The sequence below is a fragment of the Epargyreus clarus genome, unplaced genomic scaffold (genome assembly GCF_041222505.1).
Source record: "Epargyreus clarus isolate Ecla_fem2 unplaced genomic scaffold, WU_Ecla_fem_2.2 ptg000001l, whole genome shotgun sequence".
NCBI classification, from domain to species: Eukaryota; Metazoa; Arthropoda; class Insecta; order Lepidoptera; family Hesperiidae; genus Epargyreus; species Epargyreus clarus.
In genome coordinates this window covers 14,112,273-14,138,856 of record NW_027332209.1, presented here as the reverse complement: position 1 = coordinate 14,138,856, position 26,584 = coordinate 14,112,273, and the positions used below count along the sequence as shown (strand labels likewise).

At 39.9% G+C, this 26,584-nt stretch overlaps 1 protein-coding gene across 1 annotated transcript; it reads left to right on the top strand.

Moving 5' to 3' along the window:
• The first annotated feature begins 389 nt into the window (after positions 1-389).
• shtd (anaphase promoting complex subunit 1) lies at positions 390-21,745 on the top strand. Its single transcript, XM_073092488.1, has 25 exons — positions 390-586; positions 1,218-1,419; positions 1,842-2,156; positions 2,488-3,833; positions 4,332-4,518; positions 4,865-5,025; positions 5,161-5,895; positions 6,410-6,563; positions 7,093-7,284; positions 7,600-7,756; positions 7,994-8,146; positions 8,541-8,772; positions 9,276-9,438; positions 10,630-10,809; positions 11,289-11,465; positions 11,815-12,033; positions 13,278-13,401; positions 13,693-13,888; positions 14,644-14,754; positions 15,265-15,398; positions 15,798-15,903; positions 16,939-17,081; positions 17,543-17,966; positions 18,894-19,144; positions 21,475-21,745. The coding sequence occupies exons 1-25, from the start codon at positions 563-565 to the stop codon at positions 21,641-21,643; spliced, it is 6,255 nt and encodes a 2,084-aa protein (XP_072948589.1). The 5' UTR covers positions 390-562; the 3' UTR covers positions 21,644-21,745.
• The last annotated feature ends 4,839 nt before the right edge of the window (positions 21,746-26,584 follow it).

Here is a 26,584-nt window from a genome sequence, read left to right as displayed (position 1 = left end):
CTAATACACAGTTTACTATATCATATTATTGTTTGCATATCGCGATATACTTATGCAATATGCTACTTTAGTGTTTAGATTAGGTGTAACAGAAGTTTCCATAGTACACATTAGTCATTAAGTAATAAGTTATGGATTATGGGATTTCCCCTAGTACTAAGTATTGACAGTAGTTTAATAAATATAATCATAATCATTATTAATTATATAAATTATTTTAATTTTATTTAACTTCAATTATTGCAATTTAAATATTATTTTTGGCAACAATATTAAAGTTTTGTATTTATATAATATTACATGGCTGTGTAAAGATATCATCAAGTAGCACAAAAACTAAAAACCATCTTCATGTAGCAATTGTCAAATGCGATTACAATGACATGACACTGAATGACACTGATTGTCAGTGCGGGAAACGGCGTTTGAATTTTCTGTTTCTCCGCGAAGCTCTTCTTATTTTATTTTAAGCAGATTTCACCAACATTTTACTATACAACACTTTTATATGCTTATGATTGGACGTTGATAATATATAGCTTCAAATCTGGATGAAGAAACAATGATCGCCGCCTCTGAACCTTTGGTAAACAAACGTTTTGTTTATTATGTCTTATACTCACGTCTGTGTTTATTGGATGCAATACAACATTTAAAACTTGAAATTTACCTGTTTTGTTACCACAACAGTTCAATAGTTGCATTGTCAAGATTTTATATCTTATGAAGTTGAGTTAATAAATCTACCAATTGAGTTAACAAATCACCTTGTGGTTAATGGTCACTGCCTCATGAATATCTGCAATTAAACAGAAACAAAATTGGAACCCAGTCTGAGATAAATCTCAGATGCGTTTGTACACGAGGACTAAGTTGGAATGTTGTTTGTGTTTTCTTATGACCACTTTTAAACTAGAACATAATAATGCTCAACACTGTTGATATAAGGCAGAAATAGGATTAGTAGTTGCCACTGAAGTAAAATCACCAAGGGTTCTACCAACTATAGATCTTCAAACATCAATTTCCTATTTCAATGACTATTGTACAGCAGAATTCTTTAATCAACTTCAAGTAATAGTGTAATACCACCTGAAGTTGCTTATACATCCTAGATACAGTCCCTGAGCGGTACTAACCAGTTGGCCATCAGAGGGACTCCAAGTTAGTTGCTCGTACCTAATAAAAAATCTAAATATAAAGTACTGACTTTCCAGGAGTTTGTGCCTCACGGCAGGACAGTGTTGGCTAAGCATCCGGGTCAGATCTACAGCAAGGGGCACAACACGTCTGCCTCAGAGAACTCCTTGCTCTACAAGCTGACCAACTTCGCCATCAAGGACGAGAGCCTCTTGGAGACCAAGGAGAGTGATGAGGCAGAGTGGTGGTGCATCCGGGAGGTGTATTACAGGAGCGATGGTATGATTAATTTGTCTTTAGTATCAGTATAAAACTTCTTTTCTTCGTAATATTAAACTTACAAATGAGCATCCAGTTCACCTGATTGTAAGTAGCTACTGCCCATGGCCATCTATAATTAATCCAAAATAAGAGTTCTATCTGAGGTTGTTTATGGGAAAAAAAATGGTTCCATCTTCTTACATCCTTAAAACTTTGTTTACAATAATAGCTTATAATACTTAGCGCAAACATGCACACCTACTCTCTCTTGTAAGTGAAGCCTGTGTAACCATGTACCATGCAAGCAAGTGTTAAACTTTTTAAGAAATAGTCTTTGTCACCTATGCCATCTAAATAAAAAGAAAAGAAAATTATTTATTACTAATGTTCCTTAAAGTTAATTATTACAATATGCATAAAACATTTATGTATTCTTTTAGATGTCACCGACCGACCTGAATCTCCAAAAGAGTCAAAGTTTGAGTACTGCGACTCCTTCAGACCACCAAGCCGTTTGAAGAACGACTTCAACATATCCATTAAGTCAGAGCTCATGGGTAGCAAGAAAGATGACCCAGGGTCAGCCGGTACCTCCCAGGGTGGTAGTGCTAACAGTTCCAGCAATATGTCTAAGAAGTTTAACTTGTCCTCGGCACAGAGTAAAGGTTCGAAGACGAAACCGTTGAATCCAAAAACAGACTGTTCGTATGAAGAGGAGCTGTATGTGAAGGGATGTACTGCTGTTTGGTCAAAAGGTGAGAAATTTAAGCAAACGTACTTTAGGTGTGATTAAGGGTATTACAGATCTTTTCAGACAGCCATAACATTCAGTAAAGAATTAGTAATATATACTTGAGCAATAGAAATAGAAATTGAATATTCTTTATGAACTATACATTTTTATATAGGTCAATATTAATTATATTCGTAAACTCATTGTTATTACATATTTTGTATTATTGCCATACTCATAAAATTTTTTGATTCTGAAAATTCTTGAGAAAATCTTTTCAAATTGAAATTGGCTTCTTTTGTATGCGTGATACTTTAAAAGTCAATAACATTTTACTTATGGCTTATTTCCAGGTCTGATTTCAACACCAGCTACAAAATTGTCAGGTGCAGAGCATAGGGAAACTATTGCTTGTTATACTATCGAAAATCCCATCAAACATGCAGCCTTTGCAGACTTCCATGTCTCCATTAACAACACCATGCTTATTGATGCCCTAAACTCACAAATAGGCGATGTCAAGAAAAATATCAAAATCGAAGATACTACAGAACATATAGAGAGTAAAGTAATGCCATCGATAATCCTAATTGATAACAAGTGCATGAGAGTGTTTGCTACTGACGGCAGAGAGTACATAACAAATATACCCTTTCAAGTGAAGAAAGTATGGCCGATGAAATATGGTGTATTTTTGGAAAAAGATGCAACACCTGCCTTTCACAATTCGGTCTTCCCAACATCCTTTCATAAGCTGAATGAATCTCATAATAGTACTTTTTCAAAGTCCAGAACTTTCCCTGCAAACATGAGCGCGAAGTTACGAGCGGAATCTTTGTATGGATATGACCAAGAATGCCCGCTGCCAACGTGCTTCTCCTTGTCACATCCATTAGACGAAGTCACGCCCATTTTAATGAAATCGTCCGCTCAAGGCTTGCAATACTACAATGACGGTGACCTCCAAATAATTTTCGTTAGCACTGACCCTAGCATAATATTAATTTACGACTGGAAGCTGGGTACACATTCGTTATGGAAAATCCGTAAAGCGGTTCGAGATGAGTGTCTAACCATGTGCCCTAATATGAACAACTGTTCCACAATGTTCAGCCAATCCTATGACTTTGTAGGCAGTCCAATGCACAGTGCTGGCAGAAACGCGACAAGTTGGATCGGAGGCAGTCCTTTACAGTCCAAAAAGGGTCTCTCAACACCGACTCGGTCACGACAAAACAGTCCAATGGCGAATATATTCCATCAACAAGGGTTATCTCCTCACGCGTCGATAGGACAAACGTCTTCTACCTCAATGATGGGTAACACGACGGTTGCAGCGCCACCATCACTCCCTCTTTACCCAGATATATGCTTGGATCACATCTGGACCGACAGCCAAGTTATTCGGCGAGATCCTCTAGAAAGTCCAAATGAAATGAAGACGTTTCTACATACAGACTTAGTGGGACACGATTTTCTGTGCTTCATGGTGAAAGTAGCTGGTGTGAATAAGCTACAGATTATGAGACTGCAGAAGTCACACGCTCATGGACAGTCTACAAAAACCAATTTGATTGTGGGTTCAGTTTCGACAGTGTTAGCGAAAGACGCGGTGGTATTGGATCATTTGAAAATGATTGCCTTGATTGATGAATCTGGGAACATTATTTTGCAGTCTGGGAACTCTGTGGTTGGTAAGGTAAGGTTTACCCATATGTACCCATTTGTGATTTTACTTTTGGGGCACCATTCTCACATATTTCTGTACATCAGAGGTAAGCACTGCTGTTCTGGTTTGAAAGATGTGGTTAGCATACTTTTCTAACCAGACCAACATAAGGGCTTGCAAGACATCATTGGCAGATCTTGATTAGGATTCCAATTAAATCTGAGGTTGATTATAGATATCCATGAGTAATAGCTGCTTATCAACTGGTTGACTGTATGCCCGTTTGCCACTATAATTCTGTCAGGAAAAAGTTCATAATTTAATTTGTATGTTATTTTTTTTTTTTAATAAATTAAGTATAGTCCCCGCCATACTGCTAGTCTGCTCTGAAGTTGTTGCTAGCAGATGTAGTCATACAGTTTGATGTGTCGACGCGATTCATTTCTATATTCAGAGGAGACTAGCACTCTGGCGCGGACTATAACTAAAAGTACTGCAGTGAGCCCAAGTTACACCACATGCCCCCAGGTGCACGTGGGCGGCGTGCTGGCGCGGCTGCTGGCGTCGCCGTACGCGCGCGCCTTCCCCTCGCCCTTCCCGCGGCGCAGCTCGCTGCTGCCCGCGCGCCGCGACGCGCCCGACGACCCCGCGCTGCACCTGCTGTCCCCCGTGCCGCACCATCCCCCCGCGCGCGCGCCCGACCGGGACAGCCTGGGTGAGTGCACAGGGCGACCGGCACGATATCCCCGCACGTAGTCGATGTAAGTGGTATGCAGGCGCGACTGCGGGCGTCGCTGTAGGCGCCCGGCGAACCCACTCTGCATCTATTGGTGCCCGTACCCCGTTATACCCACGCGAGGACGCTCGGCCGGGACGGCTAGTGTGAGTATACGATACAATCGGCACTGTCCACATACACTTAGTGCACGGCGGCGTGCTGGGGCGATTCCTAGCGTCACCGTACGCGCCCCACGAGTAATAAACTGCACCTATTTTAAAAAAAATATTTTTTATTAAATTTCACGGTATCAATAATTAACACCGAATTTTATTATTTTTAGGTTTGCGTGGTCTCTGCGATGCGACTGGCAACCGAATGACTCTTTCTTTTGAAGCTGGTCAGCTCTACCGTATAGAGCTTCCAACAGTCACATGCTCATCGCTTATAAATCGATGCTGCTCCGCCCTCGGAGCCACATTACCCAAAGATGTTACAATGCAGGTAAGAAAGAGAATTAAATGTTACAAACAACCCTTTTAAGATCACTGTTAGTTTTGGATAAATACTATGACTCGAACAAAAGCAAAAACATCAACGTTTCTTTATACTATGTCTTTATTTTTCTTCACATTTTAGGTGATCATAAAATGGTACGGAGTCCGCAACGCGCCAGGTACACAAGACTTAACACCTGAGCAAGAGTGGTCGATGTTCTCCAATCTACTCCTTTCCCTACTCGGCTACGACCTGGAGAAACTGAATCAGATCACGGACGAGGAACACGGAGAAGTTGTCACGAAGAAACAGAGAGCATCAAGCGATGGGACTCCGGACGATTGGGAATACTTGCTGAACTCAAAACTGCATAAAACTATCGGGAATTCTCTTGCGAATATGTTGAATTTGAATCCGATCCCATCTGAGTCCAAAACTTGTAGGACGGGGAAGACTATTGACTCTGATGACGTAGAAAAGCCAGTACAATTCAACACCAATGCACTACTATTCCCATACACCTTACAAGTGTTCTACTCCTTCCATCTAGTATACGAAGACATAAAACTTAACACACTTTTACACACAGACTCAAAGCCTCTTTCCTCATTTTTGTATCAAATAGCGAAGGACTTGCGTTTGGAGAAGTATGTCAACCACTACTGGCTGGACTTCCCTACGGAGTACGCGTTAGAGTTCGACGAGGAAGATTCTCAGATGTCGGAGAATGTGCTGAAGAAGTTGGTACAACCGAACTACTTCTGTGCGGAACCACCGAATGTGTTCAGTTACTTGAACTCGGTGTTGATGGATGTCGATGTCGGCTTCTATCCGTATTTGTCTGATGTGAATACTATGTCGCGGGATATTATCGAGGTATGTGTTTTATTTATATAAATAAGGCATGTATTGAAGGAACGAATGATTGTGCAGTCCTCTTGAATCAATCTACATCTGTTTTCAGTTTCTTATACAATAGAAGTTCTGTATGAATAGTTAGTTGTTGAAGTGTTATCCCTTTTTGTCTACAGATTGAATTAAAATATTTCTTGGGCATATTTCTTCTGTAAGTTGTATTACATGGGGATGGTTTTTTTTTAGATAAATATTATATTATTAGTATATATTGTATAGTATACAATATTTGCACAGCAAAGAAATATGAAATAATTATTAATTAGGAGTACTGTTTTTTTCTTTGCTGATAAATTTTAGATTTTAACTAGATCCCCTCTCACCCTTAAGTGCATGAGTCTTTAAGATAAAATATTAGAATACGAGTACGTGTTTTCACTTATACTTTCTCCGACGAATCCACGTCACAATAGTGTTTTGGGACCTATAAGGCACTTTGTCGTGGCTCTATTTACAAAAACGCACTCGTCCCCAGATCCTGACAACGGCGGGTTTCGGTGTGTCGGCGGGCGTGCAGACGATCAGCGGGCGGGACGCGCTGGCGGCCAGCACGCCGCGCGCCCGGCCCGCGCCGCGCCCGCACGCGCCCGCCCTGGCCGCGCAGGCCGTGCTCACCGCCTGCGAGAGAGGTACGCTGCAACTAGGAAAATGTAATCCCGGTTCTCTCGTAATACCGGGATTCCGCGATAATCCCGGTATTGTAAGGAGCTAAAGAAAATCAAAATAATAAATAAAAGTCACCCTTATAAACCTTAAGAACCTAATAAGGTTTGAAAATATTTAATGACGGTATTAGCCACTGTAGCTCGAATTAAAAGACGCCACCGCAACATCAATATCCGTGTAATTAACAACAGTGTTCAGAGCTACTGTGTTCTGGTTTGAAGGGTGTGGTAAGGGAGACATACTTTTCTCAGGCGTTCCAGCTTAGTCCTTGGGGGTAGCAACGCATCTGCTGCAAAATTGTTTGAGTAAGTTATAAATAAAGCCAATTTAAAGGATCTAGTACAACTCGTTACAATTTTTGCTTTATAACACCAATATTTTTGAAATTTGACACATTTAACATGTCTTTAAAATCATTTTCTCACAATTACCAATATCATCTTCTTTTCCTGATCAGAACACGACCTCAATAAAAACTTCTCAACTTACCAGGTATAACTCCCCGCGACATCGAGCAACTCCCTCCCGCGCTCGGCCTCGCGCTGCTAACAGTGTTCGCGCGGTGCAAAGCGGAGCCCCCGCCGCGGTGGCCCCGCGAGGCCTACGCTCTAGCGATGCGCGAGGACCTGGCGTTGCAGGCGGATACCGCGGACAAGATCAAAACCACCTCGGAGTATATGGAGTGTGAGTGATTTTTTTTTTCTTCACCAGATGCTATTGCAAGCTGGACCTGCAGCAATATTTAGGGCGATGTTTTAATTATAAAATAAGAATTTAGTATTCATAGTCATTCTTTTCTGCCGCCTAAACCCGATTTATATCGGCTCCACCTTCTCGTTTCTCGTGCTTTTTTCGCATTCTCGCGAGAATGTGGAGCGGGCTTAACAATTTATCTCCTCAGCCCGTTTTTCTCATATACCTTCGTGATAGGTTTAGATCCTGAAGACATTCTTGCGGTTTTGTTTCCAAGCTAACAATAAACAAAATTTCATCTTCCAGCATTAGCATTAGAAGTATTAGAGAAAGAGACAGTCTACACGTTGGTCAATAAGCCGCTAGCTGACCCCACTCAGAAGAATGAGGATGGAGAAGCCCATACCGGGATGGAGCATCTTAAGACCAAGTTACTCCGGCTACTCTATCCAAGGGATCATAGGTGACTTAAATTTCTTTAACATTGAAAATTATAAAATTTGTTTGAATTTTTAGTTGTTTTTTTAATCTGAAAAATGATAAAATGACAAAGAAATAGTTTAAGAATGTATTATTTTTTGATAATTTTTTTGAACATCTTGAACTCAAAAAAATATTTTTGGAGCTGATTTCAGGGTCTCTAAAACATGACAACCGTAACATTAACTGGTGACGAAAAAATGTTTTTTTTATGTGACAGAATGACAGAGGTGTTCAACCTTCTCCAGTCATCAATACCGGTGACTATCAACCTAACACAACGACCAGAAGTGTCTGACCACGACTTCATTGAGGAGCAGGAGAAGCATCTGTACGCTATCAGCACTAGGACAATGGCGTTGCCTGTAGCAAGGTTAGTAATTGTCTATACATTTGAATGACGTTTCTTTACTTTTATGAGTTACATTTTTATTGGTTAAGAACTTATAATGAAGTGTTACTAAATTATGTAAGTGATAATTTAAGAGAAGATATTTCAGACATGTATGTAAGTAGACACATTAGAGAAGTAAAGACATAATGAAATTCTCAATTTTTCGAATCCTGCATTTTAGCTACATGATTTTTTTAATATATCAATAGGATGTAATTTTTGATTCTAGAAGGGATGACTGTGTTCATCTATTTGTTTTACTAAAACGCTGGTTTTCTAAACCTTTATCCATAGTGGATGTCCTTGGAGCTTTTGTTTCTCGTAAAAAAATCCAGAGCTTTCCCTTCAATAACATACATCAATTTGTTTCCAGGGGCATGGTGACACTCCGCAGCCTCCCCTGCTCCCCCACGGAGCCGCTGCAGCTGGCCAAGCTGTGCGTAGCGGGCCGCGGGCCGCCGCCCCGCTGTAGTAGCATCGCATTGGGAGATGCCCACTGCCTGCAGTGGCCGAGCTTCCACTGCGGCGTGGCGGCGGGGCTCGCGCTCGTGCCCATGACCGGAGGGAGTATTGATTCCAGCTGGATTATATATAACAAGCCTAGGGTATGTTGAGGGTACAACCACTTTGGTTTATTACAATATTTTATAGTTCTGCTTTATAACAAGAGCCTTAAATGTGTTCTGCTTTGAGGTGTGTTAAAGGAAAATTCATTATTCATGCTTCGATAGCATTTATTAAGGTAGTAGAACCCGTTTTGGTTCCACTTTGGTGATACCACTGTCACACCTATTTTTTGCCTAAAAAGTTCAATGCTAAATAAATGTAAGTGCTATATTTTGGAAGAGCGATACTTTAAAATGGCGTCAAATTTGTCTAAATGAGTAGGAACGCATCCGTGATGATTCGGCAAAATTGTAATCACATCTGAGTTGAATACAAGCATGGGTGGTCACTTAGCATTTGGTCTACTGCATTTTTGTTCGCTAATTACATAAACCTAAGATATCTTACCTGGCTAGGACTACAAACTATCAGATACACTACATATTTGTTAACTATTTCAATTAAATAAACAAAGAGATGTAACACATAACCCTTACCCCAGGGTACTCAAGACATGTCGACGGAGCACGCCGGGTTCCTGCTGGCGCTGGGCCTCAACGGGCACTTACGTGACATGCCTTTCATGAATATGTACGAGTACCTCGTCAAGTGTAATGAGATGATCAGCGTAGGACTGTTGTTAGGGCTCGCTGCGGCTTATAGAGGTAAGTATTGACAATTACGGTCATATTACTCCGTACGTCCATCTATCCATTAGTTTTAAATGAATACACAGTAGATAAATTGGTTAGTTAAGGCCTAATATGTTAATTTAAGGAAGGAAATTGTATTTTTCTAAAATTTTGCGTTTTCCTATAAATTGCATTTGTCACTTTTTTCGAGAACTTGATCCTTATATTTTATTAACCGACTTCAAAAAGGAGGTGGTTATCAATTCGGCCGGTATCTTCTTTTTTTTATGTATGTACACGAATTACTCCGCCGTTAGTGGACCGATTTTAATAATTCTTTTTTTATTGTGTAGGGATGAGCTGGAAATTGGTCCCATTTAAATATGGTTAGAATCCATCGATGGGTTCTGGAGAAAATGAGGGGAACTCCTCCACCCATGTAAATATAACAGCCATAACTTCGCCGTTTATGAACCTATTTTAATGCCTTTAATTTCGTGTGTGGACAATTGCTACCAGTTGGTCCCATTTAAATATGATGAGGATCAGAGTGGGTTCTAATATATTTCTGAAGTCGGCGCTCATATTAGACACGCTGTTTACATCGTTATCCAACTAAATATATTAAGCGCCGACTTCACAAATATGTACTAAACCAACATTTATTTCAATTATTTTTTTACTTTATAGTGACATAGAAGTCGGTTGTATTTTTTGTTAAAAATTTTTTTTATGTGATCTCTTAGGATGTGTTTTTTCATTGGTTTGATTCCTGGGTAGTCTTTTTTTATATTATTGTGTTGTATGAATAATTATTATTGAAATCTCTTTTGTTTCTTTCGGAATTTTCGCTACTTTTTATACGTATCAATTTAGCTTTTCACCACCCAATTGAAAAATTCACCCTACGTAATTTGGAACTACGTGTATGTGATTCCATCTATACTACATGAGGATTGGATGTATCTTAATTTTAAAATTCAAAGATAAATCATCATCAACTCAATACTGTCCGACTGTTGGACACGTATCTCCTCTCAGAATGAGAAGGATTAGGTCATAGTCCACCGCGCTGACCAAGTACGAATTGTTAGACTTCACGTACCTCTGAATTTTTTTTTAAGATTTCTCAGGTATTCAGGTTTTTTCATGATGTCTTTCTTCACCGAATAAGCAAGTGATAATTAATTACTAATCAAAGATAAACTTAATCTTGTAATCCAGGCACAATGGACGTGCAAGCGACGAAGATAATGAGCATCCACCTGGAGCCGCTGCTGCCGCCCACGTCCATCGAGCTGGACATCCAGCAAGGCATCCTCGTGGCGGCGCTGCTGGCGCTGGGCCTGCTCTACCAGGGCACCGGACACGCGCACTATGCGCAGGTGTTGCTCAATGAGATCGGTGAGAATTATGATTGACTGAAATTATATTTTTAGGGATGTTTAGAGATACAGATCAGTGTTTTAAGTGTAGACAGGAAGTTGTGCGTGCCGATGTATCAAAGTATATGTAAAAAATGAAATGATTTCTAATTTTTTGACTTGCTTATAGTACTATTAGTCTTTCTCGTAGTGGGTTGTAAAGTGCCCCGCGAAAATTTGTGCAAAAGCCGTTTGAGGGATAATGCCTGATCTGGGTTTTTCTAGTTTTATAAATTTACTTTCTTAACGCTATTATTTACTTTCCATCTTATTCCTACCCGATTGCTCTGTAATTGTCCTTTTGAAAATTTTGGAGAGTCCTAAAAAAATATCTTCCAATTCCAAAATGGGCGCTACTCTCGTCTTTCACATTGAGAGGACACCCGTGTCCAATAGTGGCACAGTAATAATTTGACGACGAACTAATAACATAATACCCATAATTTCCTCTGTCGTCAGGCAAGCCCCCCGGTCCGGAGATGGAGAACTGCGTGGAGCGCGAGGGCTACGCCCTAGCGGCGGGGCTGGCGCTGGGCATGGTGTGCCTGCGCACGGAGCCCGGCACGCCGCACCTGGAGCACCTGGCGCCCCGTCTGCGCACCTACATGCTGGGGGGCGACCGTAGGGGACTTACCGGTACGTTGGGAGAGTTCATTGGAGTTGTATTTTAAAACAGATATGTGTTACGTAAGGTTGCGGCTTATTGAACTTACACTTTTTCCTAAAACAGATTTGTGTGTTCTTATAGCGTGCGACGAAGTTACGAGCGGATGTAATACATATTTTATTTGGTCTCTGTTATAATTTATTTGGATGGATAAACTTTCTTAAATGTTATATAAGTACTGGGACGCTTCTTAAAAAACAAATTTAATATATTTACAAATAGTGTTTGAAAAAAAATCAGAAATGCCTAGAGGGACAATAGAAGACAGGACCGCTTACGGGATTTAACAGGAAAATGTTTTGATTTGTGACTCAACAGGTAGCCAGAAGGAGAAGTACAAGCAGGGCTCGTTCGCGATCCGCGAGGGCGCCACCGTGAACCTGGACGTGACGTCACCGGGCGCCACCGTCGCGCTCGGCCTCATCTACATGCGCTCCAACAGCGCCGCGCTCGCCGACTGGCTGCAGCCGCCGCGCACCGCCTACCTGCTGGACTTCGTGCGCCCCGACCTGCTCATGCTGCGGATCATCGCGCGAGGTACGTGACGTCACGCCGCGCACCGCCTACCTGCTGGACTTCGTGCGCCCCGACCTGCTCATGCTGCGGATCATCGCGCGAGGTACGTGACGTCACGCCGCGCACCGCCTACCTGCTGGACTTCGTGCGCCCCGACCTGCTCATGCTGCGGATCATCGCGCGAGGTACGTGACGTCACGCCGCGCACCGCCTACCTGCTGGACTTCGTGCGCCCCGACCTGCTCATGCTGCGGATCATCGCGCGAGGTACGTGACGTCACGCCGCGCACCGCCTACCTGCTGGACTTCGTGCGCCCCGACCTGCTCATGCTGCGGATCATCGCGCGAGGTACGTGACGTCACGCCGCGCACCGCCTACCTGCTGGACTTCGTGCGCCCCGACCTGCTCATGCTGCGGATCATCGCGCGAGGTACGTGACGTCACGCCGCGCACCGCCTACCTGCTGGACTTCGTGCGCCCCGACCTGCTCATGCTGCGGATCATCGCGCGAGGTACGTGACGTCACGCCGCGCACCGCCTACCTGCTGGACTTCGTGCGCCCCGACCTGCTCATGCTGCGGATCATCGCGCGAGGTACGTGACGTCACGCCGCGCACCGCCTACCTGCTGGACTTCGTGCGCCCCGACCTGCTCATGCTGCGGATCATCGCGCGAGGTACGTGACGTCACGCCGCGCACCGCCTACCTGCTGGACTTCGTGCGCCCCGACCTGCTCATGCTGCGGATCATCGCGCGAGGTACGTGACGTCACGCCGCGCACCGCCTACCTGCTGGACTTCGTGCGCCCCGACCTGCTCATGCTGCGGATCATCGCGCGAGGTACGTGACGTCACGCCGCGCACCGCCTACCTGCTGGACTTCGTGCGCCCCGACCTGCTCATGCTGCGGATCATCGCGCGAGGTACGTGACGTCACGCCGCGCACCGCCTACCTGCTGGACTTCGTGCGCCCCGACCTGCTCATGCTGCGGATCATCGCGCGAGGTACGTGACGTCACGCCCCACCCTTGCCGCATGCGCCGCAGCCGCATGTGTTGGGCACATGCTGACTGAACGGGGACTGACGTGCCAGTGCCAAAGTGAGAGACCAGTGCCAAACAAGAAAAATTAAACATATGTTGCAGTCACCTTTCAGATACCTTTGAAAACGTTATGAGAAAATATTAGCAGTTTCAATTCTGTTACGGTGTTTTCTACAGTCTCGTTAAAGCATTTAAATATTTATTATATCATTTTATTTTCAGGGCTAGTGTTATGGGACAGTATAGAGGCGAGTGAAGAATGGATCGAAGATCAAGTGCCTGACACGATAAAACCTTATTGTTTCGTTAAACCGACAGAAGATAATATTGATTACGAAGCTATGAAGTAAGTACATAAGGAATATTATATCACTTTTAATTATTATAAAGGAAAAAATCCGTCTGCTTTATTAAAGAAAAATTATAGCTTCTCCAACGGTTAAGACAGATCCAATAACACCTTATGTGTAAAAATCCATGAAGCATCTAAAAAAGGACATGCCTTCATAAAGCGTTTACCTAAAAGCAAGTACGTTTATGTAAAAATAAGAAAATATTTTCGTACTGTAATGAATCTGGTCTTCTGTTAATTAATCGTAGTTCAAATTCGCAAATAACTCTCCCCTTTTCTCTCCAGCCAGGCGTATTGCAACATAATAGCGGGCGCGACGTTCGCCTTAGGGCTCCGGTTCGCGGGCTCCGGCGACGAAGACGCTCGCGACGCGGCGCTACACTTCGTGCGCTTATTGCTGACGAGGCGAGCGCTCGCGGAGTTAGCTGGTGGGGCTACGCTCGAGACGTGTTTGTGCGTGTGTCTGCTCGCTGCCGGTATGGTGAGTATATTAATAAAAAGACTATTGATTAATAACCTATTTACTATTTTACTGTGTAACCCATATAAATAAGTATATAATATACTTATATGAGCACGCTTGCACGTAATCACGCACATATGTATGCATGCGTACGAGCACTTACACACATGTTCTCTTTCTTTCACATACACTCACTCTGTCTTACACACACTTACACACACACACAAATATTCACAAAAGCTCAGCAAGCATCGTCGGCTTCGGGGACGAGGACGTTCGCGACGTGGCGCTACATTTCGTGCGATTATTGCTGACGAGGTGAGCGCTAGCGGAGTTGGCTGGTGGGGCTACTTTGGAGACGTGTCTGGGCGTGTGTTTGCTGGCTGCCGGCATGGTGGGTCTATCTATACATTGCACTAGTACATATGTAGAAAAATACACGAGCAAGCTTGTATCCGAGAACGCTGATACGTATGTACGCATAAGAGCAATCACACTTTTTCTGTCATATAGAGACACTCACACACACACACACACACACACATTCACATACGCTTGGCAAGGATCGTCAACTACGGAGAAATACAAACACAATCAAAAACTTCATAAGGGATCCCCATATGTAATGTAAATGTTGGGGTGTGTCCACTGATATTAAAATAAAAATGACATTAATTAATACGCCGTTTAGATTTATTTAATATTCTTTACATATATACATTTACTTAACTTCTTATTATACAATATGTAAGGAGAAATCGTAAATGTTTCAGATAATGGCGGGTCGCGGTGATGTGTCGGTGATGCGGATATGCAGGCGGCTGCGCGCGCGCATCCCCACGCCGCCGCGCTCGTCGCCGCCCGCGCTCACGCACGGCGGACAGGTAACGTTTAATATTAACGGTCACCAATACAAAACTGATGCGCAGAGGGTCCCGGGTTCGATCCCGGCCAGATAAAATTCTAAATGACTAATTTAAGTTTTGTGTTTCTGTATTTGTCTGTGTGTGTGTACATGACACCCACGATACAGAGAATCCTAGTGTGGGAATGTGAGTGTAGAAAGCATTTTCTTAAAGAATTTATAATCCCTTTACATATTTTAGAGGTCACACTACTCTCATTTAGGATGATATATTTAAATAAAAAATGTGCAATTTGATTCAATGAATATTCCAGAATAAAGAATCGAAAGCAGTTTGAATGGAGTGCATCTCTATTTAGGCATCGCTCGCATTAATTGTGAGCATGCTATGCTGGCACAGCAACCTAGTGCAATTAGTAAAATTCACACACAATACATAGTTTTTTTCATTTACACAAGGTAAAAATAATTCACAAAGATACCCTAGAAATGAATATATTACTCATGTTTACTTATTAAACTATTAAAGATGGCGGTCCACTGCACAATAGGGCTGTTGTTCCTCGGAGGAGGTCGATCCACGTTAGCTTCCACTCCAACAGCGGTGGCAGCCCTACTCGCGGCATTCTTCCCAAAGTTCCCTACTCATAGCGAAGATAATAGGTAACATTTATATACGAAACAGCTGACATACGAAAAGTATAATTGAATGGAATTTTGTTATAGACTTTAAACTAGATGACGCTATAACAATTAAATTTGGTGAAGTAATTTAGTTTATTTTAGCGAAATATCATATAATCACTTTTCGGTCGAAGCTATGGCGACATCGCGCTTACCTTACAATAGTAAAGAAATTAAAACTGCCTATCGTGAATACACGTTGCATATTAAAATTTTACAATTCCACTAGAGTATTAGTCTAAAGTCATATAAGTACATAATATTATGTATATATTTATAAACTAAAGCGCCATCTATACATTTCATGTTAATTTCAGTAAAAGTAGACATAACCTGTTATCTTTTGTATAACCTTTCATATCATTATTCCCCTTACAGATATCACCTGCAAGCGTTCCGGCATTTGTATGTTCTTGCTGTTGAATCCAGACTTATTTTGCCACGAGACTTGGATACGGGGAAATTGTGCTACGCTCATATTCAGGTACTTAAAAATATTGTGTGTGTTGCCTGTCTGTATTTATAATCATGTTAATCCTGGATCACACGGGTATTTCTTTTTAACCGACTTCAAAAAGGAGGTTCTGTATTCGACCGATATGTATGTTAGCTTTTATGTCCGTGATTTTCTCATAAACTACTGAGCCAATTTGTGTAGTGAAGGCAAGCTCGAGTGGTATTGAAGAGGCGTGTTTATAGTTTGATGTCTTTATTATTACTGTTTAATATCGAACTTAACCTAACTTATAAGTATGAGTCTTACGCACACTACATTTGGATGATACTTGGTTTTTTTTAAAGGTTATTATCTCCTGTGTTATTACTGATAACTAAAGTTCTAAACAACTAATTAATAACTAGTAAGAAAAGTGTAATTAAACTACCCGTGTACTACTTACTAGCTGAAAGATAAAATTGCGGATAATAAACCTTTTGGAAACGATGTTAATTCGTTCCGATCCGGTAGTAGTTTGAGAAAAATTATGTAACTGACAATTTGTAAGTAAGTGCCGCCGTTGGCCTATACAAAAAAAAAATATATTTCATTAACCGACTTCAAAAAGGAGGTGGTTATCAATTCGGCCGGTATCTTTTTTTTTATGTATGTACACGAATTACTCCGCCGTTAGTGTACCGATTTTAATAATTCTTTCTTATTGTGTAGATACAAGCTGGAAGTTGGTCCCACTTAAATATGGTTAGGATCCATCGATGGGTTCTGGAGAAAATGAGGGCAACTCCTCCACCCATGTAAATATAACAGCCATAACTTCGCCGTTTACGAACCTATTCTAATGCCTTTAATTTCGTGTGTGGACAGTTGCTACAAGTTGTCCCATGTAAATATGATGAGGATCAGACACGATGTTTACACCGTTATCCAACGAAATATATTGGGCGCCGACTTCAGAAATATGTACTAAACCAACATTTATTTGAATTATTGTTTACTTTGTAGTGACATAGAAGTCGGTTGTATTTTTTGTTAATTTTTTTTTCATTTCATTGAATATTCTAGGTGATCGACCTGTCTGGCGTAGTGAAGGAGCTAAAGGCGCCCTGTATGATCCCGGAGCTGAGCACGCTGCGCGAGGTGCGCATCGCCGATCCACGTTATTGGCCCATCACCTTCCATCGGGACCACAACTGGGATCAACTCAAGTCAGTCAATATATAATACATTTTTTATAGAAATGAAGTAGTTTGGTGGTCTTGTCGTTTATGGATATGTAATCGATATTTAATAAAATTGGACTCCTACCTGAAGTAAGTAACAGGTGTCTATGAGCGGCAGTAGACACATACCATGAGTGGATTGCATACGCGTGTGCTACTCGTATATTATAAAAAAAAAATAGAAATCTGGTTTTAATTTGTACAATTGTCTTCGGCTATAACGCACCCCAAATCAGTTCCCTAGCACTGCCATTGTAAGGCAGAAGTTGATGAACCATAAGGGGTTTTATCTACCAACATGAGCTTGCCAGTCTGTCTCTAGTTTTGCTTTACTGCTAATCAACTCAACTCAACTCGTGAATTTGTAGATTGTACACACCTTGTCATTTTCAGTCTTAATACATAAAATTGAAACTTAAGTATACTGATATCTTTCCAATTTTCAGAACATTCCTGGATTACACTTGGTGCATCGACATAAAGCAACGCGCTGGCTGCCTATCTTACCTCGATGACCCGTTGGGCTTCCTCACAATATTGGCTCAAACATTGACTCTCGACAAGGCCAACATTTGGTCCGTCACCCCAGAAAACATCCAGCTATTCACTAACGACGACAAAGTGAAAAACTTCGTCAAACATTACTTGGCCATCGACACAAATGTTGGTCCAAACATTTGCGCGGACTGTCTACACATATCGAAGAAGCGGAAAGGTGTGAAGAACGAAGTTTTGGTGCCGAAGACCTGCGTGTGTAGGCGATATAGTAAGGAGGAGCAAGAATATGTGCAGAGCTTGAGTATGGTCACGTACGAATGTGTGGTTAAGGATATATTGTGCGCGTTGCCCATTTGGACCTCATTTTTGAATGTGAGTTATTTTACAAAATTACTAGCTTGTTTTGTTAGTTCTGCCACATCAATTAGGTGGCGCAAGGATTTAGATTTCTTAAAATAAATATATTTTGTAAATAAGTCTTGGTCTTAACCGAATGAAATGTAGATTAAATGTTGAATAAAGAGTTATTTGAATTCCATACTAGAGCTCGGCATGAAGATAAACTCTATACTGTAGCATGCAAAACCCATCTATTCAAACAAAGCGTTGTCGGAAAAGCTCCAATCATATACAATAGTTTGCCTAGATCGATACGTACCATTACTGATATAAACTTTTTCAAAAATACACTTCATAAGTTTCTTGTAGATAAATGCTATTATATAATTGACGAATTTTTGAATGATAAAATTACTGATAAATGATTAATTAATATACATATTGACTTTAAATGAGTGAGTCCGGTAATGTTTAATGTTAATATTAATAATAGTTATAATTTTCTGTAATAATGTTAGTATAATATATAATAATAATATTGTATGCCCATGAGGCCGGAATATGGTGGACAATAACCCAATCCACACCTGTTTTTAAAACTATGTTCCACACTAAAGTTATTTGATTTGATTTGATTTAAATGTATCTCGACCACGCAGTAAATTAAACATTTGACATTGTTTAAACATATAGCATTGTAACTATTATTGTAATATATAAAAAAGAAATTATAAATAATTTAATCATAGTGCGAGCTATTGGATTTTTGTATTCATCATTATCTTCATCATCATCATCATCATCAACCCATTACTCTCCCACTGCAGGGCACGGGTCTCATCTCAGAATGTTAGGCCTAAAACTTAGGGCTTAGGCCATAAACGGCACTGGTCAAGTGGAAATTGTAGACTTTACATATCGGTCGAATTATACTGGTTCTACTTTTAAATTTTATTCCAGATAATAAAAACAATGTCCCGTACACCAACATCGTATCACGCGTGGCAAACCCGCCTCCTCCTCGCGCACACCGAAGCCCGCGAGCTCCGCGCGCGGTCCGCCATGCGTGTGGACGGTGACTCGCCGCCCGAGCCGCTGCTGTCCACTGAGTTCGCGCTCGCCGTCAACCAACGTGTGGCCGCGGTGTTCGACGGCTGGGCGACGAACATCATGCCGTACTTGAAGCGGTATCTCGGAGTGACGGGGGCTAGGTATGATTTTTTTTATAATATAAGACTATTCCTATACTCCTATGAGTAGCAGACGAGCATGCAGACCTGATGGTAAGTGGCTACTGCCGCGCATAGACATCTGTAATCAGATAGGATTAGATATTCCTACCTGAGGTCGGCTACAGATGCGCCGCTACCCCTGAGGACTAAGCTGAAACGCCTCGGAAAAGTATGTCTCTCTTACCACACCCTTCAAAACCAAAGTCAGCAGCGCTTAACACTCCTGTTACGGGGCAGAAATAGGTGTGGCGGTGGTGCCGCCGAAGTCGAACCACAAAGTGTTCTACCACCTTTACATGCTTGTGATGTTATGACAAATGATAGACGCAGAGGTATGGTCCGCGCCAAACTTCTAGTCCGCTATGTAGTTGTTGCGCGCATATGTAGTCAGAGAGCCAATGCGGTCGAACACAACTACAAGCATATACTCCGTAGCAGCGTAAGGGCACACTAACTGCGGTGTCCCCGCGGGCGAGAGCGGGCAGCGGGGGGTGCCGGGGGGTACCGCGCTGTCTTCGTCCCGCTAATATCTACAATTTGCTGTTGCGACGCGACTTGTTTCTATGTTCAGAGCGGACTAGAAGTTTGGCGCGGACTCTAATATCGTTAACAATCGTCATCAACCCATTACTGTTTCACTGCTGAGTACGGGTCTCCTCTCTGAATGAGAAGGATTAGGCCATAGTCCATCGCAATCGGCTAAGTGCGTATTGTCTACCAATACTTCATATATCTTTGTATATTTTTTTTTAGATTTCACAAGTGTTCAGGTTTCCTCATGACATTTTCCTTCACCGTTTAAGCAAATGATAGTTAATTTGTAATACGCATATAACTTTGGAAAATTAGTGATGCGTGCCTAGGATTTGAATCTCGGATCCTTCGACCATGAAACAGAATTACATACCATTGCTTTTACCTAAATCTATATAATAGTAAGGTTTTTAATATAATTAACATATTCAAGTTATTGACATAATAATGTGGACAAAAATGGAATTAATTTTAATAGAGATAAATTTATTGTGATTTATGTTTTAAAATATTTAGTTATATTTAACTATATTAATATGAATAATGTTTAGTAATGAATCATTAAATGCTTTTTTAATTAATGAAGTAGGAAACCTTGTATGTCCACTTGATGTTAAGTGACCACTGACGCTCACAGACATCTGTAATCAATTCCAGATAAGATTAGATTCCTATCTGAAGTCGACAACGATACGGTGCTATTCCGAAAAATTAAGTCTATATTAATATTCAATTATCCATAATTTGGTTACGATGTTTGGTTGATAAAACATTGGATAGATCTATCTTATATATAAAATTCTCGTGTCACAATGTTAGTTACCGTACTCCTCCGAAACGGCTTTACCGATTTTCACCAAATTTTATATGCATATTCGGTACGTCTGAGAATCGGCTATCTATTTTTCATATCCCTAAGTGATAAGGGTTGTACACCCTTAACATTTTTTTATTTACATGGCAACACTACGTTTGCCGGGCCAGCTAGTTATTATTAAAATTTATTGACGTTCGAAATGAGTTTTGTACAGTTTTTTTTTTCTTTTTATAATATAGGAGTAGCAGACGAGCACGCAGTCCACCTGATGGTAAGTGGCTACTGCCGCCCATGGACATTTGTAATCAACCCCAGATAGGATTAGATATTCCTACCTGAGATATTCCTACCTTCAAGTTACTTTGAAGGTGGTAGAACTCTTTGTGGTACGACTCCGGCGGCACCACCGCCACACCTATTTCTGCCTCATAACAGCAGTGTTAAGAGTTGCTGTGTTCTGTTTTGAAGGGTGAGGTAAGGGAGACATACTTTTCCGAGGCGTTTTAGCTTAGTCCTCAGGGGTAGTGGTGCCTCTGTGGCCGACCTCAGCCAGGAATATCTAATCCTATCTTGAGTTGATTACAGGTGTCCATGTGCAGTAGCCATTTACAATCAGATGGTCAGCACGCTTGTCTGCTACTCCTATATTATAAATAAAAAGAATAAAATATATCGCTTCATTGCAAGAAGAATGATACAACTCAAAATTCATTTTTCTGTTAAAGATACAATTTAATCCCAAATATTTCCTATTTTAATGTGTCCTAACAGTACTGTGGTTATATACATAACTATTTATAATTGTATTTATCATTTTTAATTCTCATTTAAATAAAATATTTCGAAACAAAAACATTGTTTAATTTTAAACTGGCTCTCCTGGAAAATTGCCATTTTTACTTGCAAAGAACCGTTATTTGATTTGATTTGACTTTGACTGATTTGATTGTGTTTGCAGGAAAATAAGTTCAGCGGATGACGACCTGAAGCGGATGCTAGCGGCGTTCGTGATATACAACGAGTTGCCGCGCGGTGCGCTGAAGGATGCTTCGGGCGACGTCGCCGCCGCGGCGCTTACCAGCAGCTTGAGAGCGCGGGCCGCTGCTATCGCCGCTGTTACACGATAACACGAACTTTGAACTTTGAGAACCAGTGGCAGTAAGCTCGTCGGAGACCCGCGGCGAAACGTGGAATGGAAGCCCCTCGTCTAAAAAGTTATCAATTTTACAAAAAATTACAAATCTTGTATAGATTATAAATAACATCGAAATAACCGCTTTTTACTCCATGCATATGAATACACATACACCAAAATAACATTTATAAAATGTTTTGTCTGTATGTCTGTTTGTACTAGCTAATCTCTGAAATGGCTAAACCGTTTTTGACGGGAATTTTATTGGCAGGTAGCCGACGTGACAAGGAGTAACTTAGACTACTTATATTTTAGAACTAGCTGTGCCCCGCGTGTCTTTTTAACGCGGTTGAAACCGCGGGGCATAGATAGTGTTACATAAACTTGTTCGACAAATGCGTATTTCAGTGATGGGTTCATTCCGTTCTTTTGTGTTTCGTTGACCGCTAGAGACGCGAGGCCCCTGGGTCGCGAGGTCATAGGGGGTCATACCTGGGTAGAACCCTTCGTAATTCCACTGTAGAGGCACCACCGTCACATCTATGTTTACAGCTTTAAAGGATGCGGTAAGAAATTATATACTTATTCGTTCGGACGAAATCCTCAGGCGTAGCAACGAACCTGTGATCAAACGTTAAATCAATCTAGTGATTATTGCATGGACTGAAATGGACTACATGCTCGCTATATTCAAGAAAAAAGAAGGATATCATTTTTATCATCAGAATTTTCAAAAATAGAAATACCATACACATGTTAAGCGTAAAGCACTTCTGCGTTTCAAATAATGAGACAATACACATTATACGCCTGAAAAATATTAATCTCAGTAAGAGACATCAATAAATAAATTGATAAGGCATCTTTGTAAAAAATAAAAAAAAAAAACTAAGTATTAATTAAATATTGTATTACTGTAAGTTACTCTTTACCGTTTGTTTTCTATTGAATACATTGTAAATATAATAATTGCCTTATTATTAAATGACTACATTATTCTAAAATGTGTTTGATTTGATATAATGTGCCTTTTGTATTACATATAAAGGAACCGCCTTTCTTTTGTAATTTAGCGATTTTATGTAGGATTTTCATGTCTGTAATGGAGCAGCGTGGTGGATTATGCCCCATGCCTTCGTCAGTTGACGGAAGATAGTCAATGATTGATGGCTTGCAGTGATAGCCTAGTGGTTAAGAAATTCGGCCTCTCGATCGAGGGGTCCGAGGTTCAAATCCCAGGCACGCACCTGTAATTTTTAAAAATATGTGCGTATTAGAAAGTATTTATCACTTGCTTAAGCGGTCAAGGAAAACAACGTAACCTGAGAGATTTATAAAAAAAATCTCAAACGTATGTGAAGTCTACCAATATGCACTTGGCCAGAGAGGGGGACTATGGCCTTATCCTTCTCATTCTGCGAGGAGACCCGTGCCCAGCAGTGGGACAGTAATGGGTTGATGATGATGATGATTGATGGTTGGAGGTTTGGTTGATGGTAAATGGTTACTGCCACCCATGGATACTACTATCAACCCTAAATAGTATTTTAGCCTACATGGTGAAACCCTAACTAATATTATAAATGCTAATTTGAGTATGTGTGTGTGTTTGAAACACTTTCACGCCTTAACTACATAACCGATTGTCATGAAATGATGTACATACTTTGTCACGAAAGTACCGTTGCTCAGGGATAGATAAAAACAACTTTTAAGCTACCTACCACTCACAAATCGATATCATCAATCTCTGACCGCGAGCAAAGCCGCGAATAACAGCTTGTCTCATATAGGTGCGTTTGTGGAAAGCTTATCACATCCCCATACAGACATACACGACAGAAAACTGGTTTCAAAACTTGGATGATATAAAATTTTATTTATTTGCATAGATAGATAAGAAGCGGATAGAATAGTTACGATAAAATCAAATCTTAAGAAATTATTAATTTGTTATGTGATTGATGATATCGGGTTTTAATACCTAAAATAAATATTCAGTAAGTCACAGATAAGATACGAATACGCATAGTAATATGTAATAAGTCGAATTATTTGTAAAAATAAAAATGCAGTATTTAAAAATATTAAAATACTTTTTGTAATGCGGTAACTCATGGATGTCTACAATAATCAATCCCAGATAGTCCTCAGGAGTAGCAATGTAGCTATGAATAACCAAAGGTAAGACTTTAGTATGACTGCTAAGTTAGAACGCCTGATATGAGTGTCTATAGCAGATCTTGGCAGCATTTTTAAGGCAGAAATATCTGTGGTGGTACTGCCTCAGGATTCCCTCAATTCTATGTCTATAAAAAATACGGCATTATCAGTTAAATATCTTACTTAAATATAAGGTAATTATCAAATCAATCACCACTTTCCAAAAAGTAGCAACTAAAGAAATAAGCCCTATTCCTAAAAATAAAGATATTATGAATATTTTGACTTTTGAAGGCTGATTGATGTATGTATGAAGACATGAAAGTCCATGTATTTTTATATAAGATGCAATATTGCCAAGCATATTACCTACTGTTATAATCTGGCTTGCAAAAATCCTCGATTATGTTATAAACATCACAAAGACAGATAACGCATGCACGTGATAATAATTATCTTTTTTTATCAATTTAATTGTTGAATGTATTTTCAAACTTTAGGATTTGGTATATAAAAGGCATTTGCTATCGTGAGTGCCGTAAGCAAATCTGAGTTGAATATTTATATAATAACGAGTTGAATATCAACAACTTCTTGGCTTATTAAGCCGCTTACCAACAGGTGGACCGCATGCTCGTCTACTAATCAAATATTATAAAAAACTTAAATAATTAAAACAACTTTATATTATTTATATTTTTTATTATTTTATATTAAGCTCAAACCGTACATACAATGTGTACCTAAACCTCTCTAATTGTATGTACCTAATATGTCTTAATGGAGTCGTGGGAATTTTCCTACAAACATTACTCAATAGAATATAATATAATGTTACACTATGATATTTTTTATATAATATAGGATAAGAGTAGCAGAAATGCAGTTCACCTGATAGTAAGTGGCTACTGCCGCCCATGGACATCTGTATATTAGATTCAGTCTTGAGGTCTGCCACAGAACCGCCGCTACTGAGGCACTAAGCTGGAATACCTCTGGAATGTCTGAGAATAATAGAACAAAATGAATTACTTGTAAGATGATAAATAAACTTATAAGTTTCCAATAATAATAATAATCTATCTGAATTATAATAAACAAGATTTATTGGAACAAAGTTCAATAATTAACACAATTAGAACACATCTTTTCTTTTTCCCTGGAATTTTCTGGGAACATCGCTCCTGACGGGGCGAAGGACTCACTCAACTCTAAACGTCTTTTAACTTTATCTAGTTTGCGTACATGATAAAACAAAAGTCATTAGAAACATAACAGTTAAGTGTATTTTATATCGTAAAGTAGTGTTACTATTAATCATCAAGATAAATATCAAGATATATAAACTACGTTAATTGTTATTATCGTCACAGTAGCCGTTACTGAACTGAAAATGGTATTCAAAATTAAGTTTGTTTTTGCCGCACTATTAGTTGGAGCCTTCGGTAAGTTACTTTTGACCTAACTATAATTAGTTAATGCAATAATGTAATATAGCAACGTGCAGTATCTTCAGACTGCCCAATGCCCACAGTTGTGAGAGGTGGACATGGGTCTCCCTCCATAAACATATAAACCAAAAAAGGCGTTCAACTAATTGAATTAATATTAAATAATATAATCCAGCATTAAATCCAAATATTGTTAACCAATTAATCAAATAGGTTACCAAATAAATCAAAATAAGTAGGTAGGTACTAACAAAAGTTACTTAGTAGGTAAGTCCGTAGGTAATGTAATTTTTTTTTTTACTTAAAACCTCGAAATCTAAAATTATTGTGTGAGAAACATCATAAACTATTTATTTTTATGTACGTAGGTACCTTTAACTTTTTATAATGTATTAAGGATCGACTAAAGATAAAGTACTTTACCTCAAGTTGGTACTTAAGCTGATAATGACATGATTTTAGATAAATAGGTACGAATAAAATTACAAAAAGATTCACGCAGCTCTCCTATATCATAGATAAAAAAAATAGTTATGCTTTAAAAGTAGTAGACTAGGAATAAAAAAATCTTTTGCCGCATCCGACTAATTCGCCTCATTGCTTAATAAGTAAATCTCATTTATTTAACGGTGTAAAGTTATATAACTTAACATTCGTAAATATTCTGTTTATGTTAAATCAGCTAGTACCTACGACTTATCTATTTATTTGCGGAATCATACTTCACTTAAGTACCTTTAACGTTAAATATATCAGTAGCATGGAATAATACTAAGTACATTATTAAATTATGAACTATTATAGGCATATTTGTGCATCCACATTTCATACGTAATTCTTTATTAAAAGAAAGTACTATAAATGATCCGATTAATACAAGAAAAAAAAGCATCTGCTTTTTTAAAAATAAACTTTTTCTCTTGAACAGATTCTAAAGCCATTTAATGCGACCAAATGGTACCTTTATGTTAATACATATCTAAAAAATATTTTTTTTTTTTTTAAAATTAATACAACCGACTTCTATGTCACTACAAAGTTAATAATTGAAATAAATGTTGGTTTAGTACATATTTCTGAAGTCGGCGCTCATATTAGAATAAATTGTATAAACGTGATCTAAAGGTAAGGTCTGAGTTTACATCGATAGGAACCGCCCGATCGCAGGGCGCTAACGCGCCCTGCGAGCTTAGTTTTGTATTGTCTTATTTGTTCCAACTGATATGATAAACTGGTTTTGCAATTTCATTAGAACCTACACCAAATATCTTCAAACAAAACTCAATTATACCCATCGGTTGAGCAGTTACATATTTTGT